The 22,473-nt window shown below is 50.3% G+C and overlaps 3 protein-coding genes across 17 annotated transcripts in view; 2 read left to right on the top strand and 1 right to left on the bottom strand.

The window, feature by feature from the left end:
* BRD3 (bromodomain containing 3) overlaps positions 1–10,700 on the top strand; it is a 35,331-nt gene extending 24,631 nt beyond the window's left edge. For all 6 annotated transcript variants that reach the window (XM_052668055.1, XM_052668053.1, XM_052668056.1 and 3 more), the window contains 6 exons: positions 1,161–1,289; positions 1,811–2,002; positions 2,825–3,060; positions 3,587–3,879; positions 5,717–5,845; positions 6,647–10,700. In XM_052668055.1, coding sequence (XP_052524015.1) covers positions 1,161–1,289; positions 1,811–2,002; positions 2,825–3,060; positions 3,587–3,879; positions 5,717–5,845; positions 6,647–6,762 — 1,095 coding nt within the window. In that variant the 3' untranslated portion in view covers positions 6,763–10,700. The remainder of the gene's footprint in view (positions 1–1,160; positions 1,290–1,810; positions 2,003–2,824; positions 3,061–3,586; positions 3,880–5,716; positions 5,846–6,646) is intronic.
* A 1,549-nt stretch (positions 10,701–12,249) lies between these two features.
* On the bottom strand, positions 12,250–18,128 carry BRD3OS (BRD3 opposite strand). 2 transcript variants are annotated; one of them, XR_008202665.1, is made up of 3 exons: positions 17,640–18,128; positions 15,125–15,729; positions 14,521–14,981 (listed from the first exon to the last, which is right to left on the bottom strand). XR_008202665.1 is itself a non-coding variant. In XM_052668074.1 (2 exons), the coding sequence occupies exon 2, from the start codon at positions 14,507–14,509 to the stop codon at positions 14,240–14,242; it is 270 nt and encodes an 89-aa protein (XP_052524034.1). In that variant the 5' UTR covers positions 14,510–14,981; positions 15,125–15,246; the 3' UTR covers positions 12,250–14,239. The 2 variants fall into 2 exon arrangements, 1 of the variants encoding a protein (XP_052524034.1); XM_052668074.1 differs by lacking the exon at positions 17,640–18,128 and having other exon boundaries at positions 12,250–14,981; positions 15,125–15,246.
* A 288-nt stretch (positions 18,129–18,416) lies between these two features.
* The window catches only part of VAV2 (vav guanine nucleotide exchange factor 2), a 99,792-nt gene continuing 95,735 nt past the window's right edge, over positions 18,417–22,473 (top strand). For 3 of the 9 annotated variants that reach the window (XR_008202664.1, XM_052668049.1, XM_052668047.1), the window contains exon 1: positions 18,420–18,991. Coding sequence is in view for 8 of the 9 variants with exons in the window: in XM_052668049.1 (XP_052524009.1) it covers positions 18,788–18,991 (204 nt within the window). In the remaining variant the exon portion in view is untranslated. Of the gene's footprint in view, positions 18,992–22,473 lie in introns of all 9 variants that reach the window. The other 6 variants (XM_052668046.1, XM_052668043.1, XM_052668044.1 and 3 more) reach the window with 5 other exon arrangements.

Raw genomic sequence — 22,473 nt, 5'->3', positions numbered from 1 at the left:
AGCAATGATTCAAGGTGTTTCCAGTATCTACGGTGGAGCTGTGAAAAGTCTGTTGCTTCCATTGGGCAAGCAGGAGTTTTGCTTGGGTTGAGACTTAGGTGTGAGCTGCAGACCTTGAGCCTTCTGCTCTGATGGAGGATGGATCTGCCCATCCTGTCTGCTGCATGTCAGGCAGCCCCTTCCCTTCACTGGGGGATGCAGATGCACGAGGCATGCAAAAGGGAGGCCTGCAAGCACTTGGCAAGCAATGAGTTCCTTCAGACTCTTTAAAATGCAAACGAAATCTAGTGTTAACCTTCTTTAAATTTCCTTTTGGAAGGAGTAATTGGAGTTAAGGTCTTATATGTGGTAGTAATACATACATAAAATCAATTAAGTGCTAGGAGTGCTGTGAATTGTTTTCTAAACCAAGTCATTCAGTCCCAGGCAGCAAGAGAAGTGGATGATGGTGAGGAAAATGAGAGGATCAAGGTGCAAATATTTAATCCCTGATAGTTATCCTCACTGCAGTGAGAAAATAACATTAGGCACAGATTCATGAAGGGCAAATTCTGTATCTCTCAGTTGGACTTTATTAAATCTAGAGTTGCTTTTGTAGCTTAACTCTAAGTGCCTGTCTGGCTGTAGACATCACCAAGAGAAGTGTTGTTCTGTGTTAGTCAGACTAGGTGCTAGCCATCTTTTCTGCCTTTTCAGATTTATGCAGTAAACATACCCAAGCAGCATGTAGAAATGAGGGTGTTCCTTTAGTTGTAACTGTTGACTTCTTGTCCTTTTGTCCTTTGCTTTACTTACATTAGTTTCTGGTCCAGTAAATGTTTTCTAAATGGCTCTCTAACAAACTATGGGCACTGACAAACTTGCAGAGTATTGTTTAAAAACAAAGAAAATAACCCAAATTTAGAATTATGAGAGTTTAAACTGTTGTGGAACTATGTTAGCTTTAGTTGTCTGGTTTTTGTTTACTTCTTTTTAAAAGCAGTGACTCTAAATGTTATTTGGAAACTAAGAAGCCTGATCAAACTACTGTTCTCTTAGACAGATGTGATTTTTGCAGTTGTTCTGAGCTCTCTCCATGACGCACATGTCCTCCATGTAATTAAAAATGCCTTTTCTTTATGGCTTTATCTCCCCTTCTCCTTTGGCTTGTTTGCTTGCAGAAAAAGATGGACAGTCGGGAATACCAGGATGCACAAGGTTTTGCAGCAGATATTCGGTTAATGTTCTCTAATTGTTACAAGTACAATCCTCCAGACCACGAAGTGGTAGCCATGGCCAGGAAGCTCCAGGTAATGGTGTAGCTAAATGCATCTTTCAGGGTCTGTTAGCTCAGCTGTGAGGTGTCCATTCAGAGATCCGAGCATGGATTTGCTCTTGGCGTCATCGGGGGTGAGTCAGTGATTCCTTCAGCCCTTGAAAAGAGCCTTTTCATGCCCTCTGCTGCAGAAATGTCATGCTCTGCACATGGCATAGCCCAGTGCCACATCCCACTCTTAAAATTTCACAATCATTGGCATATAGAATAATGGGAACGCTTTCTTGGGCCACAAAACGTGGAGATACAGAAAGCTTCCCCTGCCAAGTCTTGGATAAGCCTTGAACTTTGCCCCTCAAAAGAGGGGCAGCTGTTTCTTACTATGATGATTTCAGCCCATGTTCTAGAGTGCTCATCATCGTTCATTATTACAGCACCTTATTTAGTGCAGTAAGGCCCTGATCTCTGCTAATGTATCTGCTGTGTTTGAAAGACCAGAATGAGGTCTTTGTGGGTGAGGCTCCTTTATCACCCGTTTTTCCCTCTCTCTTGTAGGATGTCTTTGAGATGAGGTTTGCAAAGATGCCTGATGAGCCTGCAGAGGCCCCTCCTCCTCCTCCTCCAACAGCACCAGTTGTGAGCAAAAGCACAGAGAGCAGCCACAGCAGTGAGGAGAGCTCTTCTGACTCAGACAGCTCAGACTCGGAAGAAGAGCGAGCCACTCGGCTGGCAGAGCTCCAGGAGCAGGTTGCTGTAGTGGCCAAGCTGTGTGTGTGTGTGTGTCTGCAGTAGAAAGGGCTTAGCAGGAAGGAGGATTTAATTTAGTTCTTAAAAATCCCAGCTAGCCTGAGATGCAGCAGGGAGATCACTCCTTCTGCCAGCTCAAAGAGGAAAGCTCTCAGCAGGGAAATAATTAGTGCACTTTTGATGCCGTGTTAATTTTCTTTGAGATAACCATTCTCAGTGCTGGTGCTCTGGGCTTGTTTCTGGGCATCCCAGAGTATTCAGCCACCATCGACAGTAGGAGTCTGGGAAGCACTGAGAGATCCATTTAGTATGAGAACTCAAGCACGACAAAATCTGTCACAAGCTTCCTGTGGGAAGTTTTCACTGTGTACTCCATAGAATGAACTATTTTGACTGTTGTGATTGCAAGACCGTAAGCCATAGCTTTTCTTATTATGCTTGTGTAGAGTGCAAGTTGCTACAGTGGTTGTATGTGCTGCTGTAATGTAACCAAGCATTAATAAAGTACCCTGTCCAGTGTCTCAGAGCAAGGTAGTAGGAAGCAAACCTAGCATTTCAGAGCCCACACTGTCAGCACTTTAGACAAAGCTATTATTTTATTTGCCTCCTGTGAAGCAAGAATTAAGTTTTCACATCAGTTAGCTTCTGCACACCTGCACTGCATTCTTTGAAGAAGTTCAGATCAGGGTTTCCTAAGTTCAGTCTGCAGGCTTACTAACTTTGAGATATACTTACATGTCCAGGATATGGAGGGAAGAGTACGTGGAGGCATCAGTTTTCTTGCCTTGAAGTCTGATGTATTTTTTCATCATTCTCTTGCAGCTAAAGGCAGTCCATGAGCAGCTAGCTGCGTTGTCCCAAGCACCAGTGAACAAACCAAAGAAAAAAAAAGAGAAGAAGGAAAAAGAGAAGAAAAAGAAAGACAAAGAGAAGGAAAAGGAAAAGCACAAAGTAAAAGCTGAGGAGGAGAAGAAGCCTAAGGTGGCTCAACCACCAAAGCAAACCCAGCAGAAGAAAGCCCCAGCTAAAAAGGCAAACAGCACGACCACAGCTAGCAGGTGAGAGCTTGTCTCCTGCACGTTGCCTTAAGTGGGAACACAAAGAGCCCTCAGCCCAGCTCTGTCCCTCCTGTTCTGTTGTTCCCTGGTGAAGCTCTGTTGTCAGCATGGTTAACTCACCATCGAACAGCATCTCCATTACAGACAGCTTCAGGGAGTTTCCAAGTTGGGGCTGGCAGCACAGCCATCACATTTCCACCTTCTGACTCTTTCAGAATCCCTGCCTAGTCGCTCTCAGATAAGGTTTTGCCTTTTTACCCAGCCAGCAATAACATGCTATTTAGTTTCTGCCCCCCCTGCTGCTGCTTCGGCTTGTTGTCGTGCCTCACAGCACTGAAATATAATTGGAGTAGAACAGCTTATCTCAGATTTCTGAACTTTTCCAAAAGTTGTGGTGCTGTTCAAGCTATCTGGCTAGAGGTTCAAAGCCAAAAACATTGGGATGTTTGTTACAAGGGGAGTAGAAGAAAGAGTTCTTTGCTCCTTATATGCCCATGAATGTTTCCATGCTTGCCAATCTCCCCAGGCAGCCCAAGAAAGGAGGAAAACAGGCATCTGCAACCTATGATTCGGATGAGGAGGAGGAAGGCCTGCCCATGACCTATGATGAGAAACGACAGCTCAGCTTGGACATCAACCGCCTGCCTGGGGAGAAGCTGGGCAGAGTGGTGCACATCATCCAGTCACGAGAACCTTCCCTCAGGGACTCCAATCCTGATGAGATAGAAATAGATTTTGAAACCTTGAAGCCCACAACTTTGCGAGAACTGGAGAGATACGTGAAATCTTGTTTACAGAAAAAACAAAGGAAACCATTTTGTAAGTTACCTCTTGGGGCACACAGTCCTTCACGAGCCCTTGGGCTCAGCTTTGGAGTCAGGGCACGTGTGTTGGGATTCTCTTATCCAGCTTCTGGGTATGTGATGACTGGGATGTTTAGAGATTCTTTTCTAGCTGAGAAAATGGCAGAATTTTTGGTTTTTTTTTTTTCTTCACATATGGCCCTCACAAGGAGACTTGAGGGGATCATTGTATTCCTCTGCAAGACCTGTGTGATATCTGTAGTGCCTTCTACGTTCTAGATAAGCAATACAGTTTCAGTCCATTATGTTGTGTGTAACATGCATATATGTGGAAGGATCAGTTTCTTACCCTGAATAGTTTATCATCTAATTAGGAAGGAAGGAAGTGTTGTTTAAAACCCAAACACCAAGGAAATTAATGAATTGCACACATTTACTTGGGTAAGGTAAGCATTCTGGGTCTGAGTTGTATGCTTGCCACAGAACTGCTAGTCCTACCACGTATTAATGTGTCAGATAAGGAGGTGCATGTTAATACACTGGGGAGCGTACTGAGCAGTATGGTACAGGCTTTTCTGTGCTTCAACCACAGAGTGAATTGTAGCCCCTTGAGAATCGAGCCCCAGCTAAATAGCAGTAGCATGCCACTTACCTGAGGTGATCCTGGCTCAGTCCATCTATTCATAGGTTAAGAGGGAAGTTGTTCTGATAAGAATATAACACAAAAGCTACTCACGACTCTTGCAGAGCACCTCTGTTTTGTTACCACAGGACTTCAGGTCACCTGAGCAAAACTCAGTCTTTGACCCTTCTTTTTGCTTTTTACTACGCTGGTTTGATTTCTTCTTTCCTCCCCCAAGTCCTTTAATTCTGCAGTAGCTGAGGAAAACATTTTGCAGAGTTGCTAGGGACAAGAGGCATCCTTCTGCTTTGGAGTAACACAGATGACCTCAGATATCTGTCTGCCCACTGCTCTGAGCCCAGCATGCCCTGAGCTGTTGTGCTCAGTCAGCAGGCACCATGTGGATGCATGACTTTCCCCAGACTCTCCTGCTCTCTGCTGCCTATTGTGGTGCTCAGTGTTCACAAGCACCCTCTGAGGACTTTGCTTTCCAGTTTCCCTTTAAAGGAAAAGAGAAAAAAAGTTGCTTGAAAGCAGTGTGCAGAAATATAGGCATTTCCTTACTGGATCAGGCAAAATATCTGGCTCCCGTCTGCTTCCGATACTGGCCAACACCTGTGTTCAATTACTCTTGTGAGTGATATTTCTTCTGCTCAGAAGCATTAGCACTGCTGTTACTCCTCACTATTTCCGTCCTGACCGAGGCAGCTACATTCCTGTTGTCTGCCAGCCTTTGCTGGTTTTTAATTTTTCTTTGGTTTTATATTTCAAGCAACTTAAAGCAATCTATTCTCACTTGAGGTGTCTTGAGTTTTAATGGCAGATGCTTGCTTCCTCCTGACAGCATTTAATGGGATGCTGTATTTTACAGGGCAGAAAGCCCATGTAACAATTCTGTAATAACAAACGTGTAACTATTGAGCATATAACTAGCTGGTAAGTAACCTGTAACCACAAGGTTATTGCACAGATATATTTCTATCTCCTGGAACACTTTCCAGAAGGCCTCTCTCAAAAAGTGCACATTACAGGGTGATGGTGACTGATGATCTGGGCAACTTCACGTGTTGTCCTTTATCTGAGATGTGTAGTTGCTACGTGGTCACTTGATTTGAGCAGCTTCACTGCAAAGTGTTTGCACAGACTTATGTGCCCTGTGAAACAGCAATGTCCACCCTTTTCTGCACCCTCAACAGTGCGGTTTCAGAAACTGTATGTTCCTCTTCCACAGCTGCAAGTGGAAAAAAGCAAGCAGCAAAGTCTAAAGAGGAGTTAGCTCAGGAAAAGAAGAAAGAACTAGAAAAACGGCTACAGGATGTCAGTGGGCAGTTAAACAACAACAAGAAACCTGCAAAGAAAGGTAATGGCTGTGGTTCTGTGTGCTGCTGATGCCTGGAAAATTGTGTGTGCAGGTAGTTGTCTTCACTAAGGCCAACCTGCTGCCTTTGTGTAGCCTTGGGTTTATCTATGGGAGTTCCCCCAGTCTGTCATTAGTGTGGGCACAGCAAGTTACTGCTGGGCACCTGAGCTGCTCTTTGGGGTTTGCTCCCATCCCTGTCCTGTTGGAAACTCCTCTTGGTGGTAAACAGGACCTGTCTTAGAGGTGATTCAAACTTCAGAGCAAGATGTGCTGCTCTGTTTGTCTCTGCAGGGTTGTTCACGCAGTATCACAGTAAACCAGTACCACAGCATGTTTAATAGGTGATTTTTCTCCACGGTGGGATTGAAAAAGCCACCTCATAGTGCAGTAGTGTGAAAGATGGGATGAAAGGTTATTCCAGGGCAAATTGAGCTGCTTCCACCTTGCCCTGAATCACAGCAGGCAGTGAGCACAGCTGCCTGGGCACTCTGTGCCACCTTGCCAGGAGCAATTTACAGCTGTTGGTGGCCATGAAAGTTTGGGCCCTGCATTGGAGCACCGCAGTGCCCTCCACAGGGCTCCATTGCAGAGCCCAGACTTTCATGGCCACCTGCAGCATTAGAAAACCCCGCTGTCCCCTGGGCCGGGCACTGTTCCAGCTGGCAAAGTCAGTGGGTCAATAAGCTGTCTAGGCAAAACGAAGCCATGAATGAAGCTGTGGGTAACAAAAGCCATTGGCAAACCTTCTCTGTGGAGTTCAGCTCCTTGAAAGTCACCACTTTGCTGCCTTCTTTCCCGCAGAGAAATCTGGCTCTGCTCCCTCTGGAGGCCCTTCCCGGCTCAGCAGCAGCAGCTCCTCCGAGTCAGGCAGCAGCAGCTCCAGCGGCTCCAGCTCAGACAGCAGCGATTCAGAATGAGCTAAGGACACTTACACAAACAGCACAGAATGGACATCACCCTCACCGATGCTCTGCAGTGTCCCTTTCTCTCCTTAAAGTACTGCTCTTGTTCCACGGTGGTCAGGTGTTTGTTTGTTTTTCCTTCCTCTCTGACTTTTGTTGGTTTTTGTTGTTGTTGTTTTGTTTTAATTCAGTGTTATAAAAGCTATCTTCCATTTTCCAGGGGCGCTTTTTTTTTTTAATGAACAGGTCGAAGATCTTTGCGTGTGTGTGACTAGACTTTATGGCAAGCAGTTCCCTTTGCATAAAGTCTCTAAAATACACTTTTTACTGAAGAAATTAGGTTGAAAATGGAAGAACTTGGAACTCTTTGCAGGAGGTGGCTAGTAGGTTTCTGCAGAGTTTGTAGTACGTCTCCCTTCTGCCCCTTCCTTCTCCCCAAATTGTTCTCTTTTAATAAGCCCACCTGGCTCACGAGGAAATCTGTAAAATGGTACTGTATCTAAAAGATGGTAGCTTTGGAACTAGTTGGTGTATTTGTTGATTAGCACTAGGATTCTTAACCTCAAAGTCTGCGGTGTGATGGAAATGTCAGATGCTATCATCTTTTTTACAAAAACAAAAGAAGAAACAAGAAGAAATCCAACATGCTGTGGATTGCTAACATTTTTGTTACTGTTGGTGGAGGCACAGGCACCTGTTGAGGAAGGTATTTAAGCATGAATTTAATTCTCAGCACATGAGCGATGCAAATACTGGTATGTGTGCTTCCTAGCACTCCAAATTTCCATTTTCCTTGGGAATGCATCAATAAGAAGGGAGCGAAGGATACCCAAGTTTCTTGGGAATGTTGTTTTTAACATCAAATGGATAATTTCCAGGAAATTGGCATTCTCTATGAAAGCTTGTGCTGTAACTGAAAGCATCTCCTGGCTGCAAGCTGGGCCTCGAGGCGTGCTGCCTGAGTGACCAAGAGCAGCCGTGTGCTCACTATTAGGCACGTGCTTAAGTACTTTCTCCATGACAAGCACCTCAGTCTGGGCTTAAAATAAAAGAGCACTCGAGCTCCAGCTGAGGCTGAGCTGGCAGGGGACTCAGAGAGGGATGTTGGTTGTGTGCTTTGTTGCTCGGTTTTGGTTTCGTTTGTTTCTTTCCCACCCTTTATCTTTGTATCTGCAATGAGCTCCTAGAAAGGGAATGCTACTTCTGTGTCATGCAGGGTGCAGGTTTCCAGATCCTGAAGTGTTTACCTCAATTATAGTTATAAGGGAAAAAAAAAAAGGGGGGGGGATGGGAGGGAGGGAAGGGTGAGGATGAGGGGAAGGCAGTTTTTTAAGGCTAGCAATTTCTTACAAGTCAGCCTAACGTTTTCACCTGCACTGCTGCAATACACTCCTTTTTCTGTCTCACGTGTATATATAAGTACTTTATTTATTAAACACATTGGTCATTTAAAACTCACTAAAAGTAATAAGACCAGCAGAAATGATGCAGACTTCTAATATGGTTCAAACCAGATGAAGAAGAACACAGAGATGTTATTTAAATACGCTGGACTTCATACCTCCAGGTGCTACGGTCCGGCCTGTTGTGTGTCTGGTGCTCTGTCATGTCTTGTGTGTTCACTTTGGGTTTTGTTTTCTGTCCTCTCTCTTTCCAATCCAGCCCCTTCTTTCTTGTTTTGTACAGATTTTGAAGACGTGCAGGTAGATGTAATTTCTTAATGGAACACCTTATATTGTCTGTATTATTTCCACGTGTCTCTCCCCTTCTCCATTTTTATTTTTTTGTGTGTGTGAAACAGTGTTGGTTTTTCATTTTATAATCCAGTTTTAGGAAAACAGCAGTTCTGTAACTATATAAAGTTTGTAATCTGAGGGGCAGAAATTTATTGTAAATTCTTAACTTTTTAGCTTTTTATTGTAAAGAAAATATACAGAGTTTAACAGAAAGTTACGCCTTTCCTTCTCCCACTACCAGCCCCTATGGCTGCATCTCTGCTGTGGCTCAGCCCCAAAGCTCACCCTGCTGAGGTCTCCAGTGGTGCAGATTGCACCGGTGTTTATTTCTCACGTAGGTGAGTGGCTGTCGGTCACTTTGTGCCCATCAACTGCTGTCTTGCTGGCTGTGCCCACGAGGCTCTGCTACCACTGGATGCCCTGCAGGTCGCACAGCTGGCGTGGCTCTGTGTCTCTGCACAGCGACCATCGCACGCTCTCTGAAGCTGTAGAAAGGAGCTGCCGTTTTCAGCTGCGAGTCGAAAGCAGCTCTGCTGCTCACAGCATCCCTGGGCCGTGCTGTCAGTGGGTGCTGGGCCCTTTGGAGCCCTGGAGGTCTTTGCAGGTGGAGTTTCCTTCGTGTCGGGATCAGGTGAGCTGTAGGGTGCTCTGATTCTTACTGAAATGAATGATTTTTCCATTAACAATAAAGTTATTTTTAGTTGCTATATTTTTTTTTTCTTCCATTCCACCCTTACAAAAAAACCTCCCCCTAGACAGATGTTTAGTAATATATTTTCAGAATGGACTATGAGGAGATGTAATATACACCTAATTGAGAGCTTTGTTGTTTGTTTTTATAATGGGCTTGGTTTCCATCTGCGTTTCGCCTTAGACGTGCATTATCAAAACTAACCAGTATTTTAATTAAAGTAATTGCAACCGCTTCAGTGCCACGACAGCACGGATCAAACAGGCTCCTGGTTCTCCCTGCTGAAATCCTTTCCCATGTGCATTGACTGGAGCTGCACCATTGATGTGAGGTGATGGTTGCTGTGGACAGAAGCAGCTCCTGTGCAGGCAGCACCCAACAGGCGGTGGCTTCAGCTTCCACTGGGTGGAAAGCTTTCATGGCAGTGAAGGTGTTTCCCACGAAATGGCAGCTTGCAGGAGAAATCCATTCTGCCACAACCTTCGTTTCAGGAGAAAACCAAGTGGTCGCTGCAAAATGTTGTTCTTAGGATTCCTTTCATGTTGTTTGTAGCACTTATCTGCCAACGTGCCATTAGTGATGCTTCTGTACTTGCAGATCAGAGCCTCTCCAGGAAAGAAGAGGTGTTTTCAGTCCATAGCAAGTAGCAGCTGTTACATTGAGTTGGAAACGGAAAGGATAGAAGACTTATTTGAGTTGGTGTGGCGTGATGTGCCAGTGGGATGCCATGAAATCACTTGGAAGTGATCAAATGTATAAAGAATATTTGAAATAACGTTTTTAAGCTTCAGAATAAAAACAGCTGAAATTTTTATGCAGCGTTGTTTTCCAGGGGAGGTGTCTGTGAAATCAGTGAGATTTCATAGGTACACGTGAAGCTGGTTTTGCTGACAAACTCCTACGTTGAGCAGAGCCATCGACCAGCATCGCTGCGCCTTTAAAGCCTGGCTGAGCTTTCTCTGATGGTCAGTTTTTGGGCAGCCCAACGCATGCAGGCTCAGTGGGCCCAGAGCAACACCCCAGGGCTCAGCCCTGCTTTTCCCCTGACATCTGTTGGGTAGAGCAGCTTTCTGCTGGCCGAACCTCGTCAGTTTTGTCCTGCTGCGCATTGAAGCTTTCCTACCTGCAGGGTCTGTGGCTGCAGAGCTGATGTTTGGGGCTCTGTTGTTTGCTTGCAGCAGATGCACGCGCTCACCCCACATGCACAGTGTGCGTATATAGGGGCAGGTTAGGTAGCAGGGAGGTCTCTTCCCACGTGCTGTGTGGTAGAAGCAGACTGCAGTGACCTCATTAGTTCGTTTTGGGGGCTCTTAGACCAGTTGTGAATTTGCTTTGAAAGGAACGACGTTTTTTTGAGGCTGGGGTTGGAGCTTTGGGGGAAGGGATTGGGGCACAGCAAAGAGAAACCACCTTTTTCGTGCTGGATTTTAAGATATATTCCAACACGTGGGCAGTTCCCACTGGGGCTGAACTGCAGGCAAAGCTGGGCTGAGGGTTCCTTACACGAGCAGCATTTTCTGCTTGTGGGAAAAAAAAAACCAAACCAACGGGATGCATTTTTTAAACTAAGAAATGGTATTTGCATATCTTTTTAAACGTCGTTTTTAAAAGAAAGAAATAAACCAGCAGCTCTGGGGTTTGGCACAGGCCGCTGGGAGCTCATCCCTGCTACTGGCATCACCCATCCAAAAAGATTTTGCTGTTTGTATTTTTTTTTTCCTTTTTTTTTTTTTTTTTTTTTTTAATATTTAAAAACAAAAGCTGTTACTTTTCTGTATGATGTGCATGCAAACTTACCGTAACTCTCTTTCTTAAAACTTTTTAGTGCCATTTCTAGTATATTCCTGTAAATGTCAGTTACTGAAGAGAGAGAAAAAAAAGAAGTCAGTGTAAGTAGTTTAGCTTGTTTATTGCAAATTGCTGGCCTCAAACACAACAGAATTTAAAAAGACAGAAGTTAGGAAGTAATCTTTGATGTTACTGGTAATGGACCCTGGTCCTGGGGCATCTGTTTTGTTTTCATAATAAAAAGAAAAACAGCTCTGTGTGTGTGGTTTGTTACCCTCTGTCCTCCTCTCCTCTCTCTCTGCCTCCTCTCGTGTTGCATTTCTCCAGCCGAAAGCCAGCAGGGTTTGCTGTAGTGATCAGCTGCACAGCACTGCTAACAGAGGAGCACAAACAAACTGCACTGTGAGCCTGGAGATGTCAGTTTGCAGCCCCCCTGCTGGTGCTGCACTTGTGGGCGAAGTGCCTGCAGGGCACAGGAGATGCTGGGCCGCCAGTGTGGCCTGCAGCTCCTCTGCATGGCAGCTCAGCACCCAATGGGCAAAATACCCCTCTCCTTTGGTGAGAGATTTGGGCTGCTTTGATGCAGCCGAGGGATGGATGACATTTTGCCCTCCTCAGTTTGTGTCAGAGCTGCATCTGATGGAGGGAAGCTGACCTGCAATAGGAGAGGATGAAAACATCACCCACATTTAACGCTGGCTGTTTTGTAGCCCCCAAAAACTGGAGGAACCAGAGGGGGTTTCCTTACCAGCTTTCCCCCTGGTGCAGCCAAGTCACAGGGGGTGCATTTGGGGAAGGAGGAGCTGCAGCAGTGCTCGCACTCAGGGCAGAGTTCCTGGCATTGCTGTGCAGTGGCCAAAAGCTATTCTGGTTGCTGGAGGTGGTTTTTTTCCGTTGGCTTTCTCGGATGTGTGCCTTATTTGTACAGAGGGGTCACAGCAGCCAGGAGCCAGCAGGGTTAATCTTTCTCTAACCCTGTTCCTGCTCACTGGCTTTAAATGCTCTGATCTCGAAGGTTTCAGCAAACCTGTTTTGCTTTGCTGTTGGATCAGCGCAGCTCTGTGCTGACAGTCATTCCTCCAAAGGAAATGCTTTTTCATCCTTGCCTTTACTGCCTCCTATGTGCTCACTGCTTCCATCAGTGATCTCCAGCACTTCCCCTTCACCCCAGCAGCTTCTCCCCATGGGCAGGCACTGCAGTGCCTTGCTGGGGCTGACTGGCAGTGACAGCAGCTTCTGAGTGCCACAGTGCTAAAGATGCAGAATTAAGAAGCGTGCACAGAGCGATGCATTCAAATCATTTTAATGCACTTTATCCAAGAGGCTACAGCAGCATTTTCAACAAGTGCATCTACCACCACTGCTTGCAGCAACGCTCACTTCATAGCAGCCACTCCACGAAGCTACTGTGACTAATGGGGACTCGGCTGTGGAAAATGCACTCGCACCCAGGGACGGGGGGGGGAGGACAAGTCACACTTCTCCATGCTGTCGTATCCTGGAACAATGTAGGCACGCACTTCAAGTTTTCACTCTTGAGTAGTTCGACTCTTCAAAGTGAATTTTGGTTCCCAGCCACGTGAACAAAAAAAAGGACTGATTAAACCCAAGATCCTCATCATCTTTCTTACCGAAATTAAAAAAATAAATCTACGTGGGTTTTTTGTGTTTTGTTTTGTTTTCTGTAAGAAAAGCAAAGGAACAGCGGGCGGTGGGGACGTGCTGTTGCTCTCCCTCATCTTCAGACTGCAGTCAGTGCTCCCTGGGCACTGCATGAGCCCATTTCTAGGAGCACCCACCACGTCCTGCAGCCCAGGCACTGCTCTGCCCAACCCAGCAGCTTCCTGAGTCCAGCTCACGTGCTGAGTTCTGCTTCCCAGGTTGAGCAAACATGATCAGAACGTTTCCCAGCTCGTCCCGTGGAGCTCAAGAGGATCGTCTGCACGGAGCGACACGCAGGTGGGTGAAGCATGGAGGTCCATCTCAGCAGGTTTAGCTTTACAAGCACACGCACACAGCACCAAACACGCACACATGCATTAGTAGTTACATTACAAACAGCTGCCTGTGATTTGCAGTGCATCCACTGGGTATGGTCTCAGGGTAATGAGGGTGTGTGCTGCTCAGTGCCTTTGTGCTCCAGCATTCAGCACACACGGGAGGGGGGGAGAAGGTTCTTCTTCGCTGTGTTAAAATAAAGTGCTTGAACGATATTGAAAGGGAGAGGTTTGAGATAAATACAACAAAATACCTGATCTTAGGCAAGTAAATGATCCACCTTGAGGTCAACACCGGGTCCTGGTTTGCCTGGAACTGAACCCGTGTCCCAGCACTGCTGGATGGGGTGTCCAGGCAGGTCTGTGCCTTCAGCCCAGTGTTACACTGCAGTGCTGGGCACGAGATTAACAGCCCTGCAAATGGTGCTGCTTCATTTTTAAGAAAGGTTTGGGTGTTTGCTGCATTGGTTTCTTTACTATGAGAGTGGTGAGGTGCTGGAACAGCTGCCCAGAGTGGTTGTGGATGCCCTGTCCATCCCTAGAGGTGCTCAAGATCAGGTTGGATGGGACCCTGGGCAGCCTGGTCTAATATTAAATGGAGAGGTTGGTGGCCCTGCGTGTGGCAGGGGGTTGGAGATTCGTGATCCTTGAGATCCCTTCCAACCCTGGCCATTCTGTGATTCTGTGGTTCTCAGCCTGACCTTGCCTTCCATTGGCTGAATCAAACACTGCCAAACACAGTTATGTACACACCAAATCTACTACAAGAGATGTCATCCAACCAGGATTAGCACATAAATCCATCCAAGCGACTACATGCAACAAAACTGAAATGCTGAGCAACCTTCAGCAGGCTGCTTCCTTCTGCAGCCCACCTCTGCCTGCAGGCAGCACCCAGCGAGCGCCCTCCAGGAGCTGCGTGCTGCTTTCTTCCTACAGAGGGGCTCTGCTGCATCGGCTCCAAAAGTGCCACCTATCATTTGTTTCTGTAGCACCAAACTGGCACCAGACAGGGCACTTTGCTGGGAAACTGCAGCACGCCTTTCCTGCTAAGTGTTTTGAAGGCTGAGTTCTCAACGTGCTCCATCCACGTGGTCCAGTTGGGCACTGCCAGCTCTCACATCCCAAGCAAGTTTCCAACCCAACATGGGATGCCACCGACAGCACAAAGCAACAGAAACCTCCGGCTGCCGCTCAGACCCATCCTTAAGCTGCTTTGGCCGCAGCCCTGTGGTTGTGCAAACCTGCTTCGCATCCACGTGCAGATTTCTGACACAAAATTACATGATAGCACAGAACTTGGACTGCCCCGTGTCCCTGGAGACGTCCAGCTTGTTCTTGTCCCGCACCAGGATGGCCTCATTGCCGTACTGCGAGTACCACATGCTGCGGCTGCGGCTCAGATACGTGTTGGGGGGGGCCGACTCCAACTTCTGCTGCTGCTGCTGCCAGATGAGCAGCGAGGTGTCCCGGTACCGCAGCCTCGCGTAGCCCTCGGACAAGGCTTTTTCGGGCAGGGGCACCCGCCCGTTCATTACTTTCTCACTCATCTGTCCAAGGGCACCTTCAGAGATGAGAACTTCCTCCCGAAATACACCCCGCTGGGTCGGAGCGGCTCGGCTGTAGCGCTGCGCTCAGAGCTGAGCATCCCAGGGACGCAGGCGATGCCTGGCCGGCTCAGGGCAGGGGATGCGCGGACTCAGAGCTCCCTGCGGGCAGCCCGGCCTCGCCGGAGGGATGCGCGGGGCCTTCCCGCAGCTCACCCAGCGGCGACATCGCGGCGCGGTTCGGCTGGCACTGCCTTCGTGTCCCGGTGCCCTCCGAGCAGCTCCGCGTGCGGTGTCGGCGGGTTGCGGGGTGTCCCTCGGATGGGGCCAAGGCGCGTGTCCCCCCGTCACCGTGCTGCAAGCGGACGGACGGACGGCGTTCCGCAGATCAGGCATCCATCGCTGCAGGCCGAAACGCCGCTCCGGGTCTCTCGCCGCCCATCGATCTCCTTCCTCCTCGCTTCGCCGCTTCAACCTGGGGGGGCACAGCGAGGGGTCACGGCGAGGCCCACCCAGCGCTCCCCAACTCCCACCACCCCCACCGCCATCCCTTTCGGCCCCCATAATCCCCATTACACGGCCGCCTTCCCCCATCCCCGCCCTCCCCACGCCCCGTACCCTCGTTGCGCGGTTCGGTTCGGCCCGGCCCCGGCTCGGCTCCGCGGAGCGGCGGCAGCGGAGACGCCTCCCGAACGCATCACGGCGGGCGGAGCCAGCAGCGGGGCCGGCCTGCGAGAGGGGGGGGGAAACGGCGGAGTCGCTCCACGCGTGTCCGAACGCTGCGGGAAAGCCGTGGGGAGCCCCTTGGTCGGGACCGCCGCAGCCCCGTGAGAGCAGCATCCTTGGGGCTCTGCCTTTCCGTCCGTGGGAGCCCCCCCGGCTAAACGCAGCACGAAATGCGTTGCGAGGAGAGCTCGCTCTTTTCCCGATGATGCTAAATTTAAACTCGCAATCTTCTTACGTCCTGCAATCGCAGCGCCAGCTGATCTGCTGCTCAGGGCATGAGGAAGCCGCTTCCTGCTCCGTTGTGCGGGGTTGGCGTCTGTCAGACACGCTGCATTCCTCGCTCCCGGGAAACCGAGACCAAACACAAAAGAGGAGGCAGGAGGGCACGCGAAGGAGCGCGCTGTGGATGTGTTTACTATCGGAAACGTCGCGGCTTTGCAGCTCCGTCCGCCTCCCGGCAGCGCAGAGCAGTCAGCCCAGGCCCCACCTGGTGGAGGCTGCAGAATGCGAAATCGTCACAATCTGAAATCATCATTAAATGGAACCGGATTCAATATTTTCATTATATTTTTTTGCATACATTCGCTTCTCCCCCTCCCCCCCGGTTCTTTGATCCCCTCTGAAATCCCCTCCCAGAACTCGGAGCACAGCAGGAGGTGCTGAAGGTGGGGGGAACTGCAGCCCCAAAGCCAGCAGCTGCCTCTGCCCATCCACTGCAGCACAGCCCTGTGCCGGCTGCCAGCGGGGCCCTTCCGACTAAAAATAAACCCTGGAAGCAGCAGCAGCAACAGAAGGGATAAGGTGAGAGCTCTGTGCAGTGCTGGGGCAGCTCCTCTGCTCGCCTCAAGGCTGCCCCATAGAAAACCACAGGGCAGTAGGGCTGCAATTGCTGCACCTGGACACAGGACGTGTGGGGAGGTGGATGCAGGGGGAGATGAGCCAGGATGCTGTCATTCAGACCCAGCATTTCTACTCATCCTTGTGCTTATCTCCTTTGATACAACAAATGCTTTTATTTAAGTCAGGATGACCGCCCTTGGAACTGCAATGTAATGCAGTGCAAACCATAACCATAACTGTAACCTAACCATAACCTAACCCTAACTGTAACTGTTACCCTAACCGTAACCTAACCCTAACCATAACCTTACCCAGAACCATAACCTAACTGTAACCCAAACCCCAGCCATAAAGATAACCATAATCCTAACCATAACAATAACCAAACTGTAACCGTAGCCCTAATTATAACCATAACCCTAACTGTAACCCTAATTCTGACCCTAACCCCAAAGTGACAAAGGAGGAGAGCTCTTAATCACAAAGCAGTGACGTAAAAGGGTCTGGGAAGTACAGGAGCATCTTGAACATTGTAAAGCAGCTCGCCAGGCACAGCTGCAAAGGGAAGAGATCAAGAGATACAAAAGATGGATAAAAAGGCGGGATGTGCCGGCTGTGCGGGAGGCCGCCCGCACCCAGAGCTGCCCGAAGTTCAACACGGCGTTACGTCGGCTCCAAGCGGGCCGGTACCGAACCCGGCCCGGGGGCTGCGCTGCTGCACGCACGGATCGCTCCGGGAGGGGGCGATGGCAGCACGCGGACGTGGCTGCCTCGGAAACTGGGGAGGTCCTGGAGGGTCTCCTTTCCATTCCCTTCCCTTCCCTCTTTTCTCCTTTCCACCTCTCTTTTCTTCTCTCCTTATCTCTCATCTCCTTTTTTCTTCCCTTCCCACGCCCTCAGTTACACCCCACGCTCCACAGCCCATCTCAGCTCAGTACCCCCCTGTAGCACTCGCTGCCGGCCTGCACTCCATTACTGAGAATGTTTTAGAATGGAAATATTATGATGCTACTTCTGCTATGATCTTCCCAGCACCCTCGGTTATCAGCCTCACTCGTAGCATCGCTCAGCGCAGCTCTGCACCCAACCCCCAGCAGAGGGAGATGTCCACCTTTGGGTGCCTCACAGATCCACGCTTTGTTTGCTATTCTTTTTATTGCTGCTGTTTTGTTAGTTTTCTGCTATCTCTGCTGTTTTCCCAGTAGACGAGAGGCAAACTTCCCTCGGCACCACCCCCCACAGGCTGCTGTGACTGTTCCAAGTGCCCGGGGCCCAAGTCTGCTCATAACCACATAGCAAAAAGCCAGGCCTTTGCCAGCAGCCCTGGTTAGAGCAAACCCTTCTGTAGTTTTCTACCCACAGACCTGAGCTGACCGGGCAGCCCAGCACACACAGAACCTCTCCACACCTCCTGCTGCCTGAAATCAGTGCTGCTGAGCGCAGCTGGGGCTCAGCACAGCTCTGATTGCAGGGCTGGGGCACACAGGTGCTGCTCCATCCCTGTTCCCATGCAGGGATCTGGGCACCACACAAGTCTTGGATCCTCCTCCCCATCCTCAGGGCTCACACTGGTGATGTTTCTCTCTCCCCATCCCTGCTTGGCTCGGAGGTCAGCTTTGCAATTGGACGTCCAGGTGAATTGCTGATTCCAGCCCAGGCTCTGCTCCCAGCTCTGCCTCTCTACGATGGGAATGAATTGGCAAACTCTTGGGAGAGGATCTCCGAAAAAAAGACCAAACAAACTCAGAGCTGATCGGAAAAGAGGCCGTGCTGAGCTGGATGGATGCCAACAGTGAAAATTAGAGATTTTCAAGAATTTGCTGCCAAGGACTGAATGGCTGAGAGATGAGGTTTGTCATAAAGACACCGGTAATTAATTAACAGAGTTGTCTTTGTGTTTTGGAAGGATCGTTTGTTTGGGTTAACGTTTCCGTGCGGTGTTCGTGGCTCAAACAGGAGCCGAGGAGCGGGCAGACAAAGCGGGACGGGGTGCGGGGCTGCAGAGCGGGGCTGCGCTCTGCGCGAAGCAAAGGGGAGGAAACACGAGGAGGAGGAAGAGAGGAGATATAAAAAAAAAAAGGGGGGGGGGAAAGGAAAATGGAAAAAAAAAAAGGGGGGAAAAGAAGGAAAATAAAGAGAGGCGGGGGAAAAAAAAAAAAAAGGAAAAGAATGAAAAAAAAAAAAAAAGGAGCGGAGGCGGCAACGCACCGCCCTCCCCCCGGCCCGGCTGGGGCTCCCGCAGACAAAGGGGCGGGGGGGGCGGTCCGGGAGCTCCTCCCGTCGGGGCGGGGGCTGCGGGGCTGTGCGGGGGGAGCAGCAAACTGCCACCCGGTACGGCGGCGGTCCGAGCCGTGCTGTGTGCAGGTGGGGCCCCGCAACTTTCCTCGGGGCGGTGCCTGCGGGGGGTTGGGGGCAGGACGCAACTTAGGCGGCGGCGGGCCCTTTGTCCGCGGGGCGATGCGGTGCGGCTGAGCGCGGCAGTGGGGCCGCACAGGGGCAGCCCTTCGCCGGAAAACTCCGCTCCGTCCCCCGCCTCCTCTTCCTCCTCTTTCCTCCTCCTCCTCCTCGGAGGAGCGATGCGATGCTTCCCCGGACGGCGGGCGGCGATGGAGCGGAGCCGTAGCGCGGCGGCTCGGAGCGGAGCAGCCCCTCGCTGAGCGGCGAGGAGGAGGAGGAGGAAGGAGGAAGGCCGAGAGCGAGAGCGGGGCCGCGGCCATGGAGGAGTGGCGGCAGTGCGGGCGGTGGTTGATCGACTGCAAAGTTTTGCCCCCCAACCACCGCGTGGTTTGGCCCTCGGCGGTGGTCTTCGACCTGGCGCAGGCGCTGCGGGACGGGGTGCTGCTGTGCCAACTGCTGCACAACCTTTCTCCCGGCTCCATCGATCTTAAGGACATCAACTTCAGGCCCCAGATGTCCCAGGTAGGAAGGGAGGAGGGAGTCGGGGGGTTCCGTGGGGCTCTTTGTGGTGTTCGTGCAAAAACTTCGTGGCACGCGTGGATGGGGAGGGTTTGTGCCGATGTCTGCATCGCCTCCTCCTCTACCGGACCGCGGGGCTCAGCCTCTGCGGGGAGACCACGGGAACGGGCTGGGGGTGGGGGCTGGGGGTTCCGTCCCCGGGAAAGAAGGAAACTTCTCTCCCGTATTTACATCATCCGGAAACAAAAGCAACTAACAGAGCTGAGGGCTGCGTGATTACTTTCCGGGCTCTTAACGAGCCATTAATTCGGCTTTGATGCGCTGGAGGAGCCGGCGGTCTCCAGTGCTGCCTTGGGAGGAAACTGACCTTGAGAGCAAAAGTTTCCCCAGAAAAATGAAAAATAACAGCCGCGCACATCCCGGTGCCCCGCAGTGCCGTCCCTTCCCGCACCGGGGCCGGCTGTGGTTCCCATCCGGATTCCCATTTCTCGCTGCGTTCCCTGCTGTCCCCATCGCTATTCCCGTTTCTCGCCGTCCCCCTGCCCAGCTCCCATCCACGACTCGAAGGTACGGGAACCGTAAAGCTTTAGGATTCCATTCCTTGGAACTGTTTCAAGTTTTTTGACTGTTTTGATGGAGACGAACCTCAAACCGGCTCTGGTTGTTTTGGCTTCAGATGCTCCGTTTGCGTTTTTTGCACTTCGAGCTGTGTGTGGTATTTGCATGGGAATCGGGAAACGAAATCGATTGCAAACAGCAAACCACGCAGCCTCAATCCCCTGTGCTGAGGATCCTTCGGTGAGCAGGGAGGGGGAATTACCTGCTTGCGAGGGCACGTGAGATTCTGCTTATCCAAGTATTTGAAAGCTAATGTATAACGTGATCTCGAGTTGTGCTCTGTGCTGCGCAAGCACGCTGCGGGGCCGCAAGCGCCTCTCCCTTGTTGTGCTGGAGTTCTGTGCCAAGGGGAGGTTGCTTCGGGGCTGTCCTGCCCTCTCTCCCAGCAGAACACAGCTGCGTGCGGTTGGGGAGCTGCGTGCCCAAGGACGGCTCACCTGGGAGCTGCTCAGGCCTGATGCTCAGCGTGAATACCACGAAATGATGCCTCTTCCTGGGCTGCAGCAATGCTGGGGGTTTCCCTTTAGTTCTCCGGGCTGTAAACTGAGCAAACTGCCTTCTGTGAAGGCTGTTGTGAGCAAATAGAAGCTGTCCCACTGGAGCGGTGTGGGGAGCTCTGTTAAAACACGCTGTGAATGGCGCGACCTGGGGTTGTTCTTTCAAGGAAATATTGTAGCCCTGCGAACCTAGGTTGGGTTTAATCCTTGCCCTTGGGGAAGTAACATCAGGATTAGGGATGGCAGCTGTGATCTGGAGGAGGTCCCAGCAGTTTAGGAAGGAGCTCCTGCTGCCTCAGAGCAGCTCCTGCCCCGCAATGGAGGTGGGAGCTCACAGCCCTGCTATCCTCCATTGCTTTCTGCCTGCAATACTCCGGTGCTTCGTTGGCTTTAGGGGGAGGGCGGGCTGAGCTGAGCCTGAGGGAGGTGTAGATTTTTGTCAAAGAGCAGTGATGCGTTCAGACACAGGCTGGGATGTGCAAGACAGAGTGTATTCAAACTTCAGAGGTGGTTTTGGATGCTAAACGTGTGTTCAGGCTGACAGGCTGGGCTGGGTCACCAGCTGCCTGCCTTGTGCAGAGAGTTTCCTTCGTTTATGTGAAGTGCCAGGGGACGGAGGCACGTGTGCCAGACTTGAAACACCCAGCAATGCTCTGTCATCTCCTTCTGAGTGAATCAAATGGGGCTGTGCAGGTGCGTAAGGAGAAACAGCTTTTTGCCTGAGGTGAGCACCACTTCAAAGGCCAGAGGTGAAATCCCACCTCAGCAAAGATCCAGACGCTGTCGTGTGTTTTCTTACCTTCCCCCATCCCTGCTGGTTTGGTTCTGTTGCAGCTGGAGCTCAGGTTCAGCTCTGCAGTGGGTGAGGCTGCAGGGGTCCTGCTGTGCTGCAGAGGGGTGGCCTGGTGTCCCCTCCTTGCTGAGCTCCAGCTCTGTGCTGCTGCAGTTCTTCTCTCCGTGGCACCAGGCTGTGTTCCTTTAACTCATTTATTTGCTAAACCCAAAGAGGCTGTGACCTCAGGCTTGCTTTTTTTACTGCTGGATCCCAGAGGCAGGGTTCCCTGGTGATGCTTGGCAGGACAGGGTGACCCTGTTTGCTTGCCCACTCCAAGTTGCTGAACCTCTATGGAGACATAATGAGCAGGAAGAAGCCTTAAAACCCCACTCTGTTCCGAGAGTTGGCAGATGTGAGGCTGCTGCTGATGAGCCTGGAGTAAAACTTCATTTCTGCTAATTGCTTTTGCTGTGGAGGCTGTTTCTGGAGAGGGTGGGAGTGGGGCTGCAGCGCGTGCCCTCAGCGCTTATTGATCGCCACGTCGATTACAGTGATTGGATTTTGGGGGCAATTTAAGCAGTTTTGCCTGCTGGCTGAGAGCGGTGCGAGGCATTTTGATACCTGAATGTGGGTGGGTGCAGCACCCTCCAGCTTGCCCTCCCTGCTCCTACTCAAAGCCGTGCCCAGCGCCCTGCTGCTCTCCCCATTGCCTGTTGTGGTTTGGGGCAGCTGTTCTCTGCCCTGTGCTCTCTTTGTGAGATAGAAAGCTGTGAGCTCGAGATTTCCATCAATAATTAGCTTTGAATCATCACTCGGTTAAGTCTCGGGCCAAATACAAATGGAACGACTTTCTGCTTGCATTCAGCATGGTGAGGCTGTTCATTTCATATATGAGGCTGGTCAGGGAAGATTGCAGATTGATTTTTTTTCTTTTTAATTTGCATTCTCCTTGGATAAAACTAATCCTCCATGAGAGGGCCGTGGATGTGGCACTGGGGGACGTGGGCAGTGGGACGGGTTGGGCTTGAGGATTGCAGAGATCTCGTCCAACCTTAGTGATTCTATCTCCTGGATACTTGAAATCAAGCAACCGCACGTCTGATGGGTGCATCTGTGCTCACAGACGTCAGCTTGACAGCAGTGGTCAGCTCATTAAGGGTTTTTATTTGTTGCATATTGACATCTCTTTGTGGATAATCCATCTCAGTCTGCAGTGCCTTATTAGGGCTCCCGAGACGGAGATGCAGCAAACGTAATTGGCCCCATGCCTCAGCTGCTGCATCATACAGCAGTGCTGTGATGCTGCACACCTGCCTGAGCTGCAAGGCTGCCGATCCTCTGAGGGATGGGAATGATTTGGGATCAGAGTCCCACTTGCTGGTGATGTAGGCAGTCATTCGCTGTGCCACTGGGAGCAGGTGGTTTGTTCCAAATGCCTCCCCCAGGTACAAGGAAGATGGGAGAGCGCCAGCGTATGTTGTGCAGCAATTACTCAGGAGGCTTTGGGACTTCAGTGCCACTTGGAGGCTTTGTAACTATGATGGCTGTAATTGCTTCAATGAGTCCTGACAGCAGTTAACTTGAATGCAGTGTTA

The sequence above is a fragment of the Tympanuchus pallidicinctus genome, unplaced genomic scaffold, assembly GCF_026119805.1.
Source record: "Tympanuchus pallidicinctus isolate F22 unplaced genomic scaffold, pur_lepc_1.0 scaffold8, whole genome shotgun sequence".
Lineage (NCBI taxonomy): Eukaryota > Metazoa > Chordata > Aves > Galliformes > Phasianidae > Tympanuchus > Tympanuchus pallidicinctus.
The sequence above is the reverse complement of the archived record's forward strand: the minus strand, read 5'-3'. Positions and strand labels throughout refer to the sequence as shown.

Coding starts and splice junctions, on each gene's coding strand:
- BRD3OS (XM_052668074.1), bottom strand. CDS start 14,509: ATGAGTGAGAAAGTAATGAACGGGCGGGTGCCCCTGCCCGAAAAAGCC.